This window comes from Leopardus geoffroyi, chromosome D1 (assembly GCF_018350155.1).
Source record: "Leopardus geoffroyi isolate Oge1 chromosome D1, O.geoffroyi_Oge1_pat1.0, whole genome shotgun sequence".
Classification (NCBI taxonomy): domain Eukaryota; kingdom Metazoa; phylum Chordata; class Mammalia; order Carnivora; family Felidae; genus Leopardus; species Leopardus geoffroyi.
In genome coordinates, this window is record NC_059329.1 from 60,681,193 (window position 1) to 60,694,303 (window position 13,111).

At 39.3% G+C, this 13,111-nt stretch overlaps 1 protein-coding gene across 1 annotated transcript; it reads right to left on the reverse strand.

The window, feature by feature from the left end:
* Positions 1–1,446: 1,446 nt before the first annotated feature.
* Positions 1,447–2,575, reverse strand: LOC123602429 (olfactory receptor 52R1-like). The gene has a single exon (XM_045486918.1). It carries the CDS (start codon positions 2,468–2,470, stop codon positions 1,526–1,528), a length of 945 nt encoding a protein of 314 aa, XP_045342874.1. The 5' UTR covers positions 2,471–2,575; the 3' UTR covers positions 1,447–1,525.
* Positions 2,576–13,111: the final 10,536 nt, after the last annotated feature.

Sequence of the window (13,111 nt, forward strand, 5' to 3'; positions counted from 1 at the left end):
AATAATTTGGGGCACTTAGGTGGTTCAGTTGGTTAAGCGTCTGACTTTGGCTCAGGTCATGATCTCGCAGTTGGTGAATTCGAGCCCCACGTAGGGCTCTGTGCTGACAGCTCAGAACCTGGAGCCTGCTTCAGATTCTGTGTCTCCCTTTCTGTCTGCCCCTTCCCTGCTCACACTCTGTCTCTCTGTCTCTGTGTCTCTCAAAAATAAATAAACATTAAAAAATTTTTTAAATACATTAAAATGCAGAAAGAAAATTAGAAGTCATAAATCTCTCACTCCTCTGAGTTGCTATTATTAGTATTTGGATTAATTTCCAGAGTCTTTTTCTATGCTTATGTATTTCTTTTCAGAACTGGTATCACCCCTATGGGCAAATGTTATTTTTCTTTTTTCTTTAATATTCTATCTTGTCCATTTTTTTTACATCTTTACATACTCTTTGCAAATACATTAGTTAAATGATATATGATATTCAATTGCTCTGTCTTCATCTGGGTCTTATAGATCAATATATGAATGTTTTCCTCTTTTATTGTTTTATAAATAATGAATCTATACATTTTTTTACTTATAAAATAAAATCCTATTTTTTAAAAAAATGTTTATTCATTTATTCTGACAGGGAGAGAGAGAGAGAAGGGAGGGACAGAGAAAGAGCAGGGAGAGAGAGAATCCCAAGCAGGCTCTGTGCTGTCAGTGCAGAGTCTGATGTGGGCTCTATCTCATGAACTGTGAGATCACGACCTGAGCTGAAATCAAAAGCTGGAGGCTTAACCAGCTGAGCCACCCAGGTGATCCTCAAATTCTATTTATATAAAAGAGATTCCATGTGAGGAAAAATATGTACTTTTTAACTATTTTGGTGGGAAAACAATTTTTAAGTTTGTTTGTTTGTTTGTTTGTTTATTTATTTATTTATTTATTTATTTTTGAGAGAGAGAGAAAGAGACAGAGAGCACATGTGTGATGGGGGTAAGGGCACAGAGAGGGAGACAGAGAATTCCAAACAGGCTCTGCACTGTCAGCATGGAGCCTTATGTGGGACTGGATCCTAGGAATCATGAAATTATGACCTGAGCCAAATTCAAGAGGTGAATGCTCAACTGACTGAACCCCCATGTGCCCCTGTTTTGGTGGAAGTTTGTAATCACCTTTATAACAAGGTATACCAACTTATACTTCTACTGACAGTTTAAAAGTATTTTCAACTTTTGATCTGTGGAAGATAGCATTCTTTTTAAATCTTCACTAATTTGATAGGTGGACATATTTTTTATTATTTTAATATTTTATTGTGTTTTGGGCATTGGTCAACTCAGGATTAATGATCAATCACATTTCCCAGAGAGCTTTTATGGGCATTCTAAAAATTGGTCCTTTTCCTCTAGAAGGTTGCTAACCTCTGGACCTTTTGTTCACAGAAAAGACTTTGTGCTGGCCTGGCAAACTTTCTGCATCTATATGTTCCTGGATCAGTGTGGGGGGTGGGGTGTGGGTTGGCTATGTTGCCATGACCCTTGGCTCAGGGATCTTTTCCACAACAACCTTGAATTACCCTGTTCCTGATCTGCTTGGTTCTAACTCCATAGATGATGGGGTTGAGCATGGGAGGAACCAGGAGATAGAGATTGGCAAACATGATATGTACTGCTCGGGGCACATGATGTCCAAAGCGGTGGGTGAGGAACGTAAAGAGCGCTGGGATATATAAAGCCAAGATGACACAGATATGGGACGCACATGTGCCAAAAGCCTTGAGCTGGGCTTGACCAGAAGGCAACCCCAGAACAGTTCTCAAAATCATCACATAGGATACACTGATGACAATCATATCAAAGCCAACCACAGAGAAGGCCACAAAGAGCCCATATGCACGATTTACTCTAGTATCTGCACACACCAGCTTTAGCACAGCCATGTGTTCACAGTATGGCTGGGGAATGATCTGGTTGGGGCAGAAGGGCATCCTGGAGACCATAATGCAGAAGGGGCTCACCAACAGCAATGCTCTCATCATCACAGCTGCTCCCAATTTACCCACTACAGCTGGGGTCAGGACACTTGAGTGACGGAGTGGGAAGCAGATGGCCACATAACGGTCCAAGGCCATAGCCATGAGTACCCCAGACTCCACAGAGGAAAAGGCATGGATGAAGAACACCTGGATGAGGCAGGCATGGTATTCAGTCTCATGAGCATGAAACCAGAGGATAGCCAGCATTTTAGGTTGGGTGGAAGACGAGAGGACCAGGTCAGTGATAGCCAGCATGGCTAGAAAGAGGTACATGGGCTCATGGAGAGTGTGGTCAATTCGGATTATATGGAGGACAGTGGTATTGCCTATTAGAGCCACAACATACATGGCACAGAGAGGAAAGGCAATCCAAAATTGGGAATTCTCGAGTCCTGGGATCCCAAGTAGGATGAAGGACACAGGATAAGATGAGTGGTTCCCTGAAGCCAACATCACAGGACGGTTAATTTGTTCTCCCCTGAGAAGGTAAGGTACTATCTATAGATGATAATAATAAATTATCATTATTATTTATAATCTTTTGGAAGAGGCAGTTAAATAATAGGGCAATAATGTTTAATGGTAAGCTGAAATAATTTCAACTATTTTAATAAATACATTTTTGCAACTTAAAGTAATGCTACTCTTTATTCTTCATTCATGTTTATTTCATTCAAATGGGGTCAGAACATGCTAGCTGCAATTGTAATTTTTGTATAAGAATTAATATTTTTCTTGAAAGTAGAATCTGCCAAGGGAAGACTATCTTGACAAATAACGTCACTAATAGTAATTCTTGCGCTTCTATTCTTTAGAATGAACTGATTTGTTTTACCTTTCCCAAGATCCTTTTCAGCCCTTTGTTTAAGACAGTTAGGCAACTTTTCAGGGTTGGAAACCAGTTTGGAAAACATTTTGGCTGAGGGCTCATAACAATGTATGTAGTGATGATGAGTTATCTTTGACTCTAGGAGTTACCAGGAGAATTTGGGCTGGAGGATGACAGACTGACAGATTGTACACCTGAAATTAAACCTGTTATCTATAGTGGATGTCTCCTCCTAGATTAGGGGCCAGCAACTGTTTTCTGTAAAAGGTCAGATAGATCACACATATTTTAGTCTTCATGGGCCATACATTCTCTGTTGCAACTAGTCAGTTTAGCGATTGTAGCATGAAAGCAGCCACAGTCAATACAGACATTTGTGAGTGTGGCTACATTCCAATACAATTTCATTTTTAAAACAGACTAGAAGCTGGATTTGGTCTTCAGGTGATAGTTTACTAATTCCTTTCCTATATGATAAATTTTCATGATATCAGCCCTGAAGAGTGCACCAACATGAGCACCTCTGTATTTGGCATAGAACAGGGATTTAATAAATATTTGCTGAAGCAAACAAGAAATATGTGTCATTGTTCAAGGGCAATGGACTTTTCAACCGATTAGCCATTCTTAAAATGTCTTGACAGAACCTTCTAAACACTACTTTGATGCCATGTCACAAGACAGCCATATCTATTTCTCACACTAGAGTCTGAACTCCTGTCCATTGAAAGACGTGAATGTCATCTTCTGCTGATACTTGCATACATGGTTGATCTTGTCTCGTCTCTCTGGTGACTATGACCTACCTGAGAGTCAATGACACAAAAGCTTACCTGGTTCTTAACACCTTTCCACTTTTTAATCTCACTTGACCTGAGCCTTTCCTTGAACACATTCATTCTTTCTCCTCCATAACAGTAACACCCAGAGATGAAGAATATCTTTTCAGATTTCCCTTAATCATTTATATCTGGGGACTAAGAAATGTTTCATTCAACCAGACTTAGTGGTTCCTAACAAGGGTTTCTTTGAGATCCCAAATAGACTAAACTCTCTGATTTTCACTAGATTTATAACATTATGAGAGAAATGGGACTCAGAACTTATAAATCTTACTCTAAATTGGAAACTTTACTATTCTATCTAGACAATAGCTATAGGTTTGCTCAAACCAAATGCTCCTATCCAAGCCACAGTAAAAAATTAAGAAACACACACATTGTCTAGTGTCTAAGGCTCTGTTTCATCCCTTTCAGCCTGGCTTGGTCTTCCAGTGAAATATTCTGTTTGAATCAGAGTCTTCCTTTCTCCTTCTTTTCTGTGCTCTGTAAGTCAGCCTCCATTTGTGAGGATGAAGTCACCGAGGCTCATAGGCACCTGGAAAAGCACTTAGACCGTCTTCATTCCTGCACTGGGCACTGGTAAAGATACTGGCTAAAACTACACTTTAACAAAAGGTATGCTATTCTAATTAATTATGGTAGACATTGCTGTTTTTATAAATATAACACTATATGCCTTTACATGTTATTGTTTTTAACTCTCACACACTTCTGCCCATCAGCCTTCATGGAGAACATACTTATTTTACATACTCCATTTGGAGTGGTGACTCTTCTTGGTGGTGACCAGGGACCCAAGTCTGAGATAGCAGATGGGGCCTCTTGACAGGTGTCTCTCGTTCTTTTCTGCACTTACATTCCCATGGAATCTGGTGTCCTCACTATCAGCATTTCCTTAGTCTTTTTTCCCCCTCAGACTTATGAACCCAACATGTGCAGAGTTAAGGTTACAAGTCATATGGAGAGGACAGGGAGTTAACTAGTCTTGTATCAGTTTGTGCAGTGTGTGAGGTTTTCAATAGTAATTCTGAGGGGGAGACACAGGTTATCAATTTGCTCCTGGGTTGAGGTATGGAAATTTGCATTTCCTAAAGAGTAGGAAAAGGAAGAGCAATGTAATTTCCCTTCTTGCTCAACATTCCTCCCCCTTTCCCTGCTTTTAAATATGTCCCTGTCCCTGCCCTTATGTGCTACACCTCTTGTGAGCATAGTGCATACTGAAAGAAGAAATTAAGTCATCTTTTCCAACATAATACCTAAGATGATCATACAACAAACTTCAGATTCGATTTTTCTTTTCTCCAGAATACAATCTAATTTGTAAGAACTTGGCATAGCTTTTGGTTCAAGGATTCTGTTCTGACACTAATGGAGCTCAGCTTTCATCTGTGAGTATAGGTTTGAATCCAGTGCTGATACCATTACCTCTGTTGGCTTCCATTACTCCACTCATTATGTGGAAATAGTTGTGTCCATCAGTTTAACCAAGTTGCTCAAGCCTGAAAGGGTAGAGGAAAAACGGGCTGAGATCTTGCTAAGGAATAGCTGCAGGGAAATTTAGACTATTCTGTCACTTTGGGGTATCTAAAACTAAGGCATGGAGCAAGAATGCTAGAGGAAGGCAGAGTTCAGATCCAGCGTCCTTTGTGGAGGGATTGTGTATGAGGCAAGCTTCCTATTTTTCTAGAATTTTCCTGGAGGACACAGTGTGAGCAGCGAATTATCTCCCCATCTCAGAAAGAAATCCAACAGTCATGGATCTCTTGACCTGGAGTCTCCATGAGTCATGCCATCCTTCAAAGTGTATTGCCTTATCTTTCAGCTTCTTAGAGCCTCTGTGAGTCCTACTGTTCTTTGGGAAGGGCAGAGATGACTGAGGCACAGGGGACCGACCACTCACCTTGAGCTCTGCTTTATCTCTGACCATAAGCAGCTTAACTGACTCCTCTGTGACTCAGCTTTTCACAGAGACTGTAGATTAAGACCTATTTAAAGACCTGTAAAGTATGGCCCCTCTCTTCCCCAAGCATTAATTCTTTCCCTCCTCTTGGAACCCACTGCCTCATACACTGGCTTCCTCTGAGATTAGAGAATAAAACTGGAAACATTAACCCCTAATTTGCCTCTCTCCTCTGTATACACATAAGCAAAGGCAGCGTATTTGAATGGATGCACAAAAGTGTGTGTTGTTGAGATTACAGGAATATGAGCTTATCAGTATGCATGTATGTTTTGTTAGTAAATTCCCCTTTGTGAAGCTGGAAAGTCCTTCTCACTTAGCCCAAACAGTTAAGCCTATGCAGAACTTCCTCTCACTCCCTGTGTAGAGCCTTGCTGGTATTCTCTTATTTATTATTTGTTAGCATTCCCTGGTATAGGATAGGTCAAATGAAGACTTGACAGCAATTATTTAAAAACAGAGGGTAAGGCTTTATTTGCAGAGTTCAAAGCTGTCAGACTTCAGAAGCTATGCCTCACCAAATCAAAATCCAACATACATTTACAGGGAAACAAATCACACAAAAATTCACCAAGAATATCAAGTTTACAGCAATCTGTTTATGGTGAATTGCAATCATTATATTCACAAAGGTCATGGTTTATTTTAATACATTAGCATAACAAAAATCTGACTACAACTGTTTTTGTTAGAGAGTCCAGGTTTAGAGGAAATAGTCAAGGTTTTATTATCCTGGGGATCAGGCTGACATTGTAATTTTGGAGTTATCTCTGTTTGCAGATTTTTCTCTTTGTCTGTTTCTTTTAGCTGTCAGAGATTAAACACTTGGTGTAATGGAAGAGAAAGAAGTGCCAGGTTCTTCTTCTTCCTTCTTTTGTTCTTGTTCTTGTTCTTTTTCTGCTCTTATTCTTGTTCTGATTGTCCTCTCTTTCTCCTTCTCCTTTGTCTTTGTCTCCATCTCAACTTCAGCAAGTTCCTGCGATGATACATTTCACTGAGTCAAAACTACTCTCTGTCAGGCAGAGACATAATACTTGTTTTAATTATTCTACATCATGTAGTCTTAACAGCTACTTTAGAGGTAGTTCTATCTTCTGCATTTTACATATAAATAAATAGAGGTTTAGCTAGGTTAAGTTACTTCATTAAATACAAGTAAAGGGCAAGTCTTTCTGACTCAAAGATGTCACTTTTCCTACTATATCATACTTTGCACATGTTTTGAGTATTAGGGCTGAAACTAAGGTGAGGTAAGGAACATATTTCTCTTGGGCATGAAAGAAGGGTGCTATAAAAAACTCACCCACCAATCAGATAAATAACATTTTATGCAGTGTGTTAAGAAATAAAAATTGATGCAAAAATCTGTAATGAACAGAATATCAAAATTCTCATTAAAGACCAGAGCTGTGCCAAGCAACAGTGTCCTGTAGCAAAATGCAAACTATGCACCCCTATGTACATATTTTTATGTATTTTTAATACTTAATGTTTTCTTGAACATTAATATATTTGAGACATTGAAAAGTAATTATATTAAATACCACACCATTATTTTCAATTTAAGTATTTTATTAATACCAAAATAAAATAGATTAAAATTTATATTTCATCTAAAGTCAAATAAAAATTATTTAGAATCCTCATTTACTCACAAGAAAACTTCCAACATGGTAACTTTTTGAAATGACATAAGCAAAGAAGTACTTACCTACTTACTTACTTTATTTATTTATTTTTAAAGTTTATTTATTTATTTTGAGTGAGAGAGAGAGAGAGAGTGGGGTAGGGGTAGAGACAGAGGGAGAGAGAGAGAATACCAAGCAGGCTCCACACTGCCACTGCAGAGCCCAATGTGGGGCTTGAACTCATGAACAGTGAGATCATGTCCTGAGCTGAAACCAAGAGTAGACAGTCACTTAACCAACTGAGCCACCCAGGCCCCAAGTACATATTTAAAATAGTAACAATAATTTATCTTCCATAAAAAGTACTAGTGCACATTTTTTTTTTTCCTTTTGCTCTAATACAGCTTGGCATGGCACTGTTTTTTATTTAAAATTTTGATATTTTATGAATCATGGAATAAAAATTATTTTATTTTATTTATGTTTTTTAAACTTGATTTATTTATTTTGAGAGAGAGAGGGAGAGAGAGAGAGGGGAGGGCAGAGAATCCCAAGAGGCTCTGTTCTGTCAGTGCAGAGACCACATGGGATTTGAACTCACAAACCATGAGATCATGACCTGAGCCAAAATCCTGAGTCTGTAGCTTACCAACTGAGCCATTCAGGCACCACTGCCCACCCCCCAAATAATTTATTTTATAAAAATATTGCATTAAAAAATTTTAAACATAATTACTGAATTTCTTTTTAAGAGAGAGAGAGAGAGAGAGAGAGAGCGCGCGCACGAGTCCCGGGGGAGACACACAGGAAGATAGAGAGAGAGGATCCCAAGCAGGCTCAATGTCCATCTAAGATTCTGATGTGGGGCTTGATCTCATGACCCTGAGATCATGACCTGAAATGAAATCGAGGTTGACACTTAACTGAGTTAACCACCCAGGCACCCCTAGTTACTGAATTATTGAATCCCTGTAATTTTACTCTCCTCAAAGTATTGTTGGCTATTAGCAATTGTCCTTGGTGTATCTCCATCTTAATATGAATAAGGCCATGAGCACTTTCATGATTCTGAGTTTCAGGGGAAAGTTTGAACACTCATATGTGTTTCAAACTTCTAGAGAGTTTTTGCAGGATATTTTGTCCCTTCATTCATTCTCATTTCCATCTCCCTCCCTTTACTCTGCAAAGCCTAGAGAGGAAGAAAAGAGATAGTATTTCCTCTTTCAAATTTCTACTCCAGTTTCTCCACCTCTCTGTCTCCTTGGTTCTTCTTCACCTCTTCTCCTGCTCCTTTATTTGTATCTTTACCTGCTGTTCGTGGGAGGAAGATATGACTTTGCCCTCACAGGACTCTATCAGAGAGAAGAGAAGTGAGAACAAAGAAGACCAACTCCTTGCAAAAGCCTCTGAAATGAAAATAAAGGAAGAGAGGAGGGATTACTCACCAATTTTCATTGAGCCTTGGAGTCCAGATGAGAAGACTCAGGCCCCATGCTGGATGCTAAAATGAAGTGAGTTGGAGTGGGGTCTGAGAGTGAATGGTCAAGAAAGAATTCTTGAGATGTTTTTCGTGCAAAAGGGTGTTTTCATTATAGCCTGTTGACAGGACCCATGAGCAGAAAGAGCTGCTTCCCCCACCTTCCAGGGTGGGTTATGTGTGACATTCCTCAGGACAGAGGAATTAAGACAGAAATGACTGTCTTAATAATTTACAAGGAAAAGAGCAATCTCCAGAACCCCATAGACTCAATTTCCTAGAGCCCTAACATCACCCTCTCCTACATAATGATGTGGGGAACATAGGCACGGAGAAAATGTAGACTAAATTAAATTTGTTTATAACCTGCAGCCCTTTGACAAATACTTGAGATAGAGTATAACATTCCTCCAAAAAACTCCCAACTGTCTTGTCTTAATGTTAATGCCTTACAAGAGAGAAAAATAACTTTAGCTCAACAATAGTAAGGCCTCCAGGATCTTATGAGTTCAAATTGGCACATGAAAGTCCTTTTGGAAGCCTTTCTTTTTCCTTAACTCCCCCAACTCCCAAACATAAAATCACAATCCCAGTGCAGCTCTTTCAGTCCATGGGTCCTATTCATGTGCTTTAAGAAAATCACCATTTTGCATAGAATTTACCCTATGACCCAACAATTGCACAAGTAGGCATTTATCCAGAGGCTACAAAAATACTGATTCGAAGGAGCACATGCACCCAATGTTTATAGCAGCTCTATCAACAATAGCCAAATTAGGGAAAGAGCCCAAATGTCTATCCACTGATGAATGGAAAAAGAGATGTGGTATATATATTTAATGGAATAATATTTGGTGATTAAAAAGAATGAAATCTTGTCATTTGCAACAACGTGGATGGAAGTAATGTATTATGCTAAGCAAAAATAAGTCAATCAGAGAAAGACGAATATCATATGATTTCACTCATATGTGGAATTTAAGAAACAAAGCAGATGAACATAGGGGAAGGGAAGGAACAATAAGATAAAAACAGAGAGGGAGGCAAATCATAAGAGATTCTAAAATACAGAGAACAAACTGAGGGTTGCTGGAGGGGTGGTAGGTGGGGGGGATGGGCTAATGGGTGATGGGCATTAAGGAAGACACTTGTTGGGATGAGCACTGGGTGTTATACGTGAGTGGTGAATCACTGGGTTCTGCTCCTAAAACCAGTACTACACTGTATAGTAAGTAACTTGAACTTAAATAAATAATTTTTTAAAAACTCAATGTTTTGAACCAAAGACATCTCAAGAATTCTTTCCTGGCCTCCACTCCAGATCCCTGCTCACCCCATCCCCCCCCCCCCAAATCCAAAACCACATCAAGAGGACCTCTATTATGAAAGCTGTAAGGGCTAGGAAGAAATACATAGTTCATAGAGGTAGCCAGTGCAGGCCACATCAAAGAAGGGAGTTGTTTCACCACAACCATAGCATAGTTGATCTAGAACAGGAAACAGATCCAGAATTGAGAATCCTCCCATCTTGGAAAGACACAGGAAGTGGGTTGGCGCCAGTCCCTGGTGGTGGCATCAGAGGATCACTGCTGATGGGGAAGGAAACTATGCTCTAAAGAGACTAAGCAAGTAATAAACATGCTGTTTTTGAGAAGGCTGGGAACTATGAGAGCTGAGTGACCAGAAAATTGTCTGAACAAGAAACACTAATTATATGTTATAAATACACATATTTTTCCTAAACTAAATTAAAGAAAAATTGAGTTATCCTGTTTCTCCTGATGGCTGTGTTTATAAATCACATGCCCAGATATAGAATGAATAATAAACACTTCAAATATTAAATCTCCAAATGGAAATGAATCACAGTAAATGCTATGTTAATCCCTGTCCTTTTCTGCTCATAAAAGTCAATTGCATCTAAAGAAAGATACTATGTTTTCATGATGCCTATGGGCATATCTGAATACTCTTCTGTTTTAGAAACATTACTTAAGATAAATTTGAAAAATCAAAAAAATGGATAGAAGAAAGGAGGGTGTGATCAGTTATGATTAATAATAAATATGTATTTGGTCTTTGTCTACTTTTCTGGCAGAGAGCTCCTAAAACTCTTGGACTTTCCTAAGTGATAAGAGCCATTAAGGTGTCTTTTATTATGTCAATGACATGACATTCTGACCCCACACAAGGATAGGGCCCACTTGCCAGAGGAACCAGCCATGTGATTGGAGAGTGGGAACTTTCAGTTCCAATAGACCTCCAGGGAGGAGAGAGGGGCTGGAGTTTGAACCAATTGCCAATGGCCAATGATTGCATCAATCAATCATGCCTATGTAATGGAGCCTCCATAAAAACCCAGAAGGACAAGGTTCTGAGAGCTTCAATGTTGGTGAACACTTAAAGAGTGGAGAGAATTGTGTGAGAAAAAGCCCACCGACCCAAACAAAGGAGGGATGTGGAGACTCAGAACACAGTGAAGCCAGGCTTTAATCAACATTCTTGCAAGAGCAGGTGTCTGATGGACAGGCACACTAGGGACAGTTATAGCAAACAATTTATTTCCTAGTGTGCAAGTCCCTCCCCTAGTTCCTCATTGGCTAAGTACTACAAAGGTTTCAGCCCTACCCAGGTGTTGCCTATGCCCATGTAAGGCAAAAACTAGTGTGATTGGAACAAATGTACATTCCCTGAAGTGAGGCAGAGACTTTTAGTCATTCCTCCTTGTGTTTTTTGGTGCATGCTCATTGCAAAGCCTACAAAAATAAGCCCTTGAAAAGGAGAGGGGAAGAAGAACCAGGAAGTAGAGTGTCCAAGAGTTTCAGACTCCACTGTGGAGGGAGTTCGAACATATTTCCAATAGGTTGTAAACCTACTGTTAACTATCCAGCATAGTTTTTATTTGGTGTTTCTGAAAATGAATCATCTCCCTTACTTCTCACAATAGTACCCCTGGCAAAGGCATATAGGTTCAATGCCCTTTCCCCATCCTTTGCGCTATGCATCTCCTCCCTCTGGTTGCTCCTGAGTTATGTCCTTATAATACACTGGTAATCTAGTAAGTACTATGTTTCTCTGAGTGCTATGAGTTGCCCTAGCAAATTAATTGTGCACAAGACGCAGGCCAAGGGAAACTCTGATTTATACTCAGTAGGTTAGAAGCACAGGTAACAACTGTTCTTATGATTAGTGTGAGAGGTCAGGTGGGAGGTGCAGTCTTGCAAGATTGAACCTTGAAGTTGCAGAATCTGATGCTGTCTCCTGAAATGAATTGTAGGATACCCAGTTGGTGTCCAGAGAATTGCTTGCTGGTGTGGAGCACCACCATACAAACTGTGATTTGGTCTCAGAATACTCATTTAGAGGGAGGGGGAGAGACAGAAAGTGAGACCTAATTTCATCAGGAGTTTGTCCATCTCTCTCCTTGTGTTGCCTGACGGACTGGGAGATCTCTGAGCTCTGAAGCCTCTAGAATCTTTTTCTATGCATATGTATTTATATTTAGAATTGGCATCAGCCTATGGGAAAATGTTATTTTTCTTTTTTCTTTAATATTTTATCTTGATCATTTTTTACATCTTTACATACTTTGTGCAAACACATTAATTAAATGATACATGATATTCAATTGCTCATTCTTCATCTGTGTCTTATGGATCAATATTTGAATGTTTTCTGTTTTTGTTTTTATAAATAATCTATACATGTCATTGTACTATTTTTTTCTCAAATTCTATTTTTATAGAGATATGAGATGGGGAAAGTATACCTACTCTTTATTTTAAATGTTTATTTTTGAGAGATAGAGAGAGAGGGAAAGGCAGAGAGAGAGGGAAACAGAGGATCCAAAGCAGGCTCTGTTCTGAGAGGAGTGACCCCACGTGGGGCTCGAATTCACCAGCTGTGAGATCATAACCTGAGCCAAAGTTGGACACTGAACTCAACTGAGCCACCAAGATGCTCCAAAGTACACATACTTGTTAACTGTTTTGGTGGAAATTTCTAATCTCCTTTTTAACAAGGTATACCAACTTATACTTCTAGTGACAGTGTCAAAGTAATTTTCACATTAGTCTGTGGCAAATGGCATTGTTTTCAAATCTTCACTAATTTGATAGGTCGACATAGTTCTTACTGGTTTCTTGTGCTGATGAACATTCATCATCTCATTATTTATGATCAGCAATCACATCTCTCAGAGAGCTCCTGTTCTGGGCATCCTGACAATTGATTCTTTTCTTCTGGAGGTTTACTAACCTCTGTACTGATATGTGATGGCTTGGAAGACTTTCTTTTTGTGTTTATGTTCCCAGATCACAGTGGGTGATTGGCTTGATTGTGATGCTGTGATCCTTGAC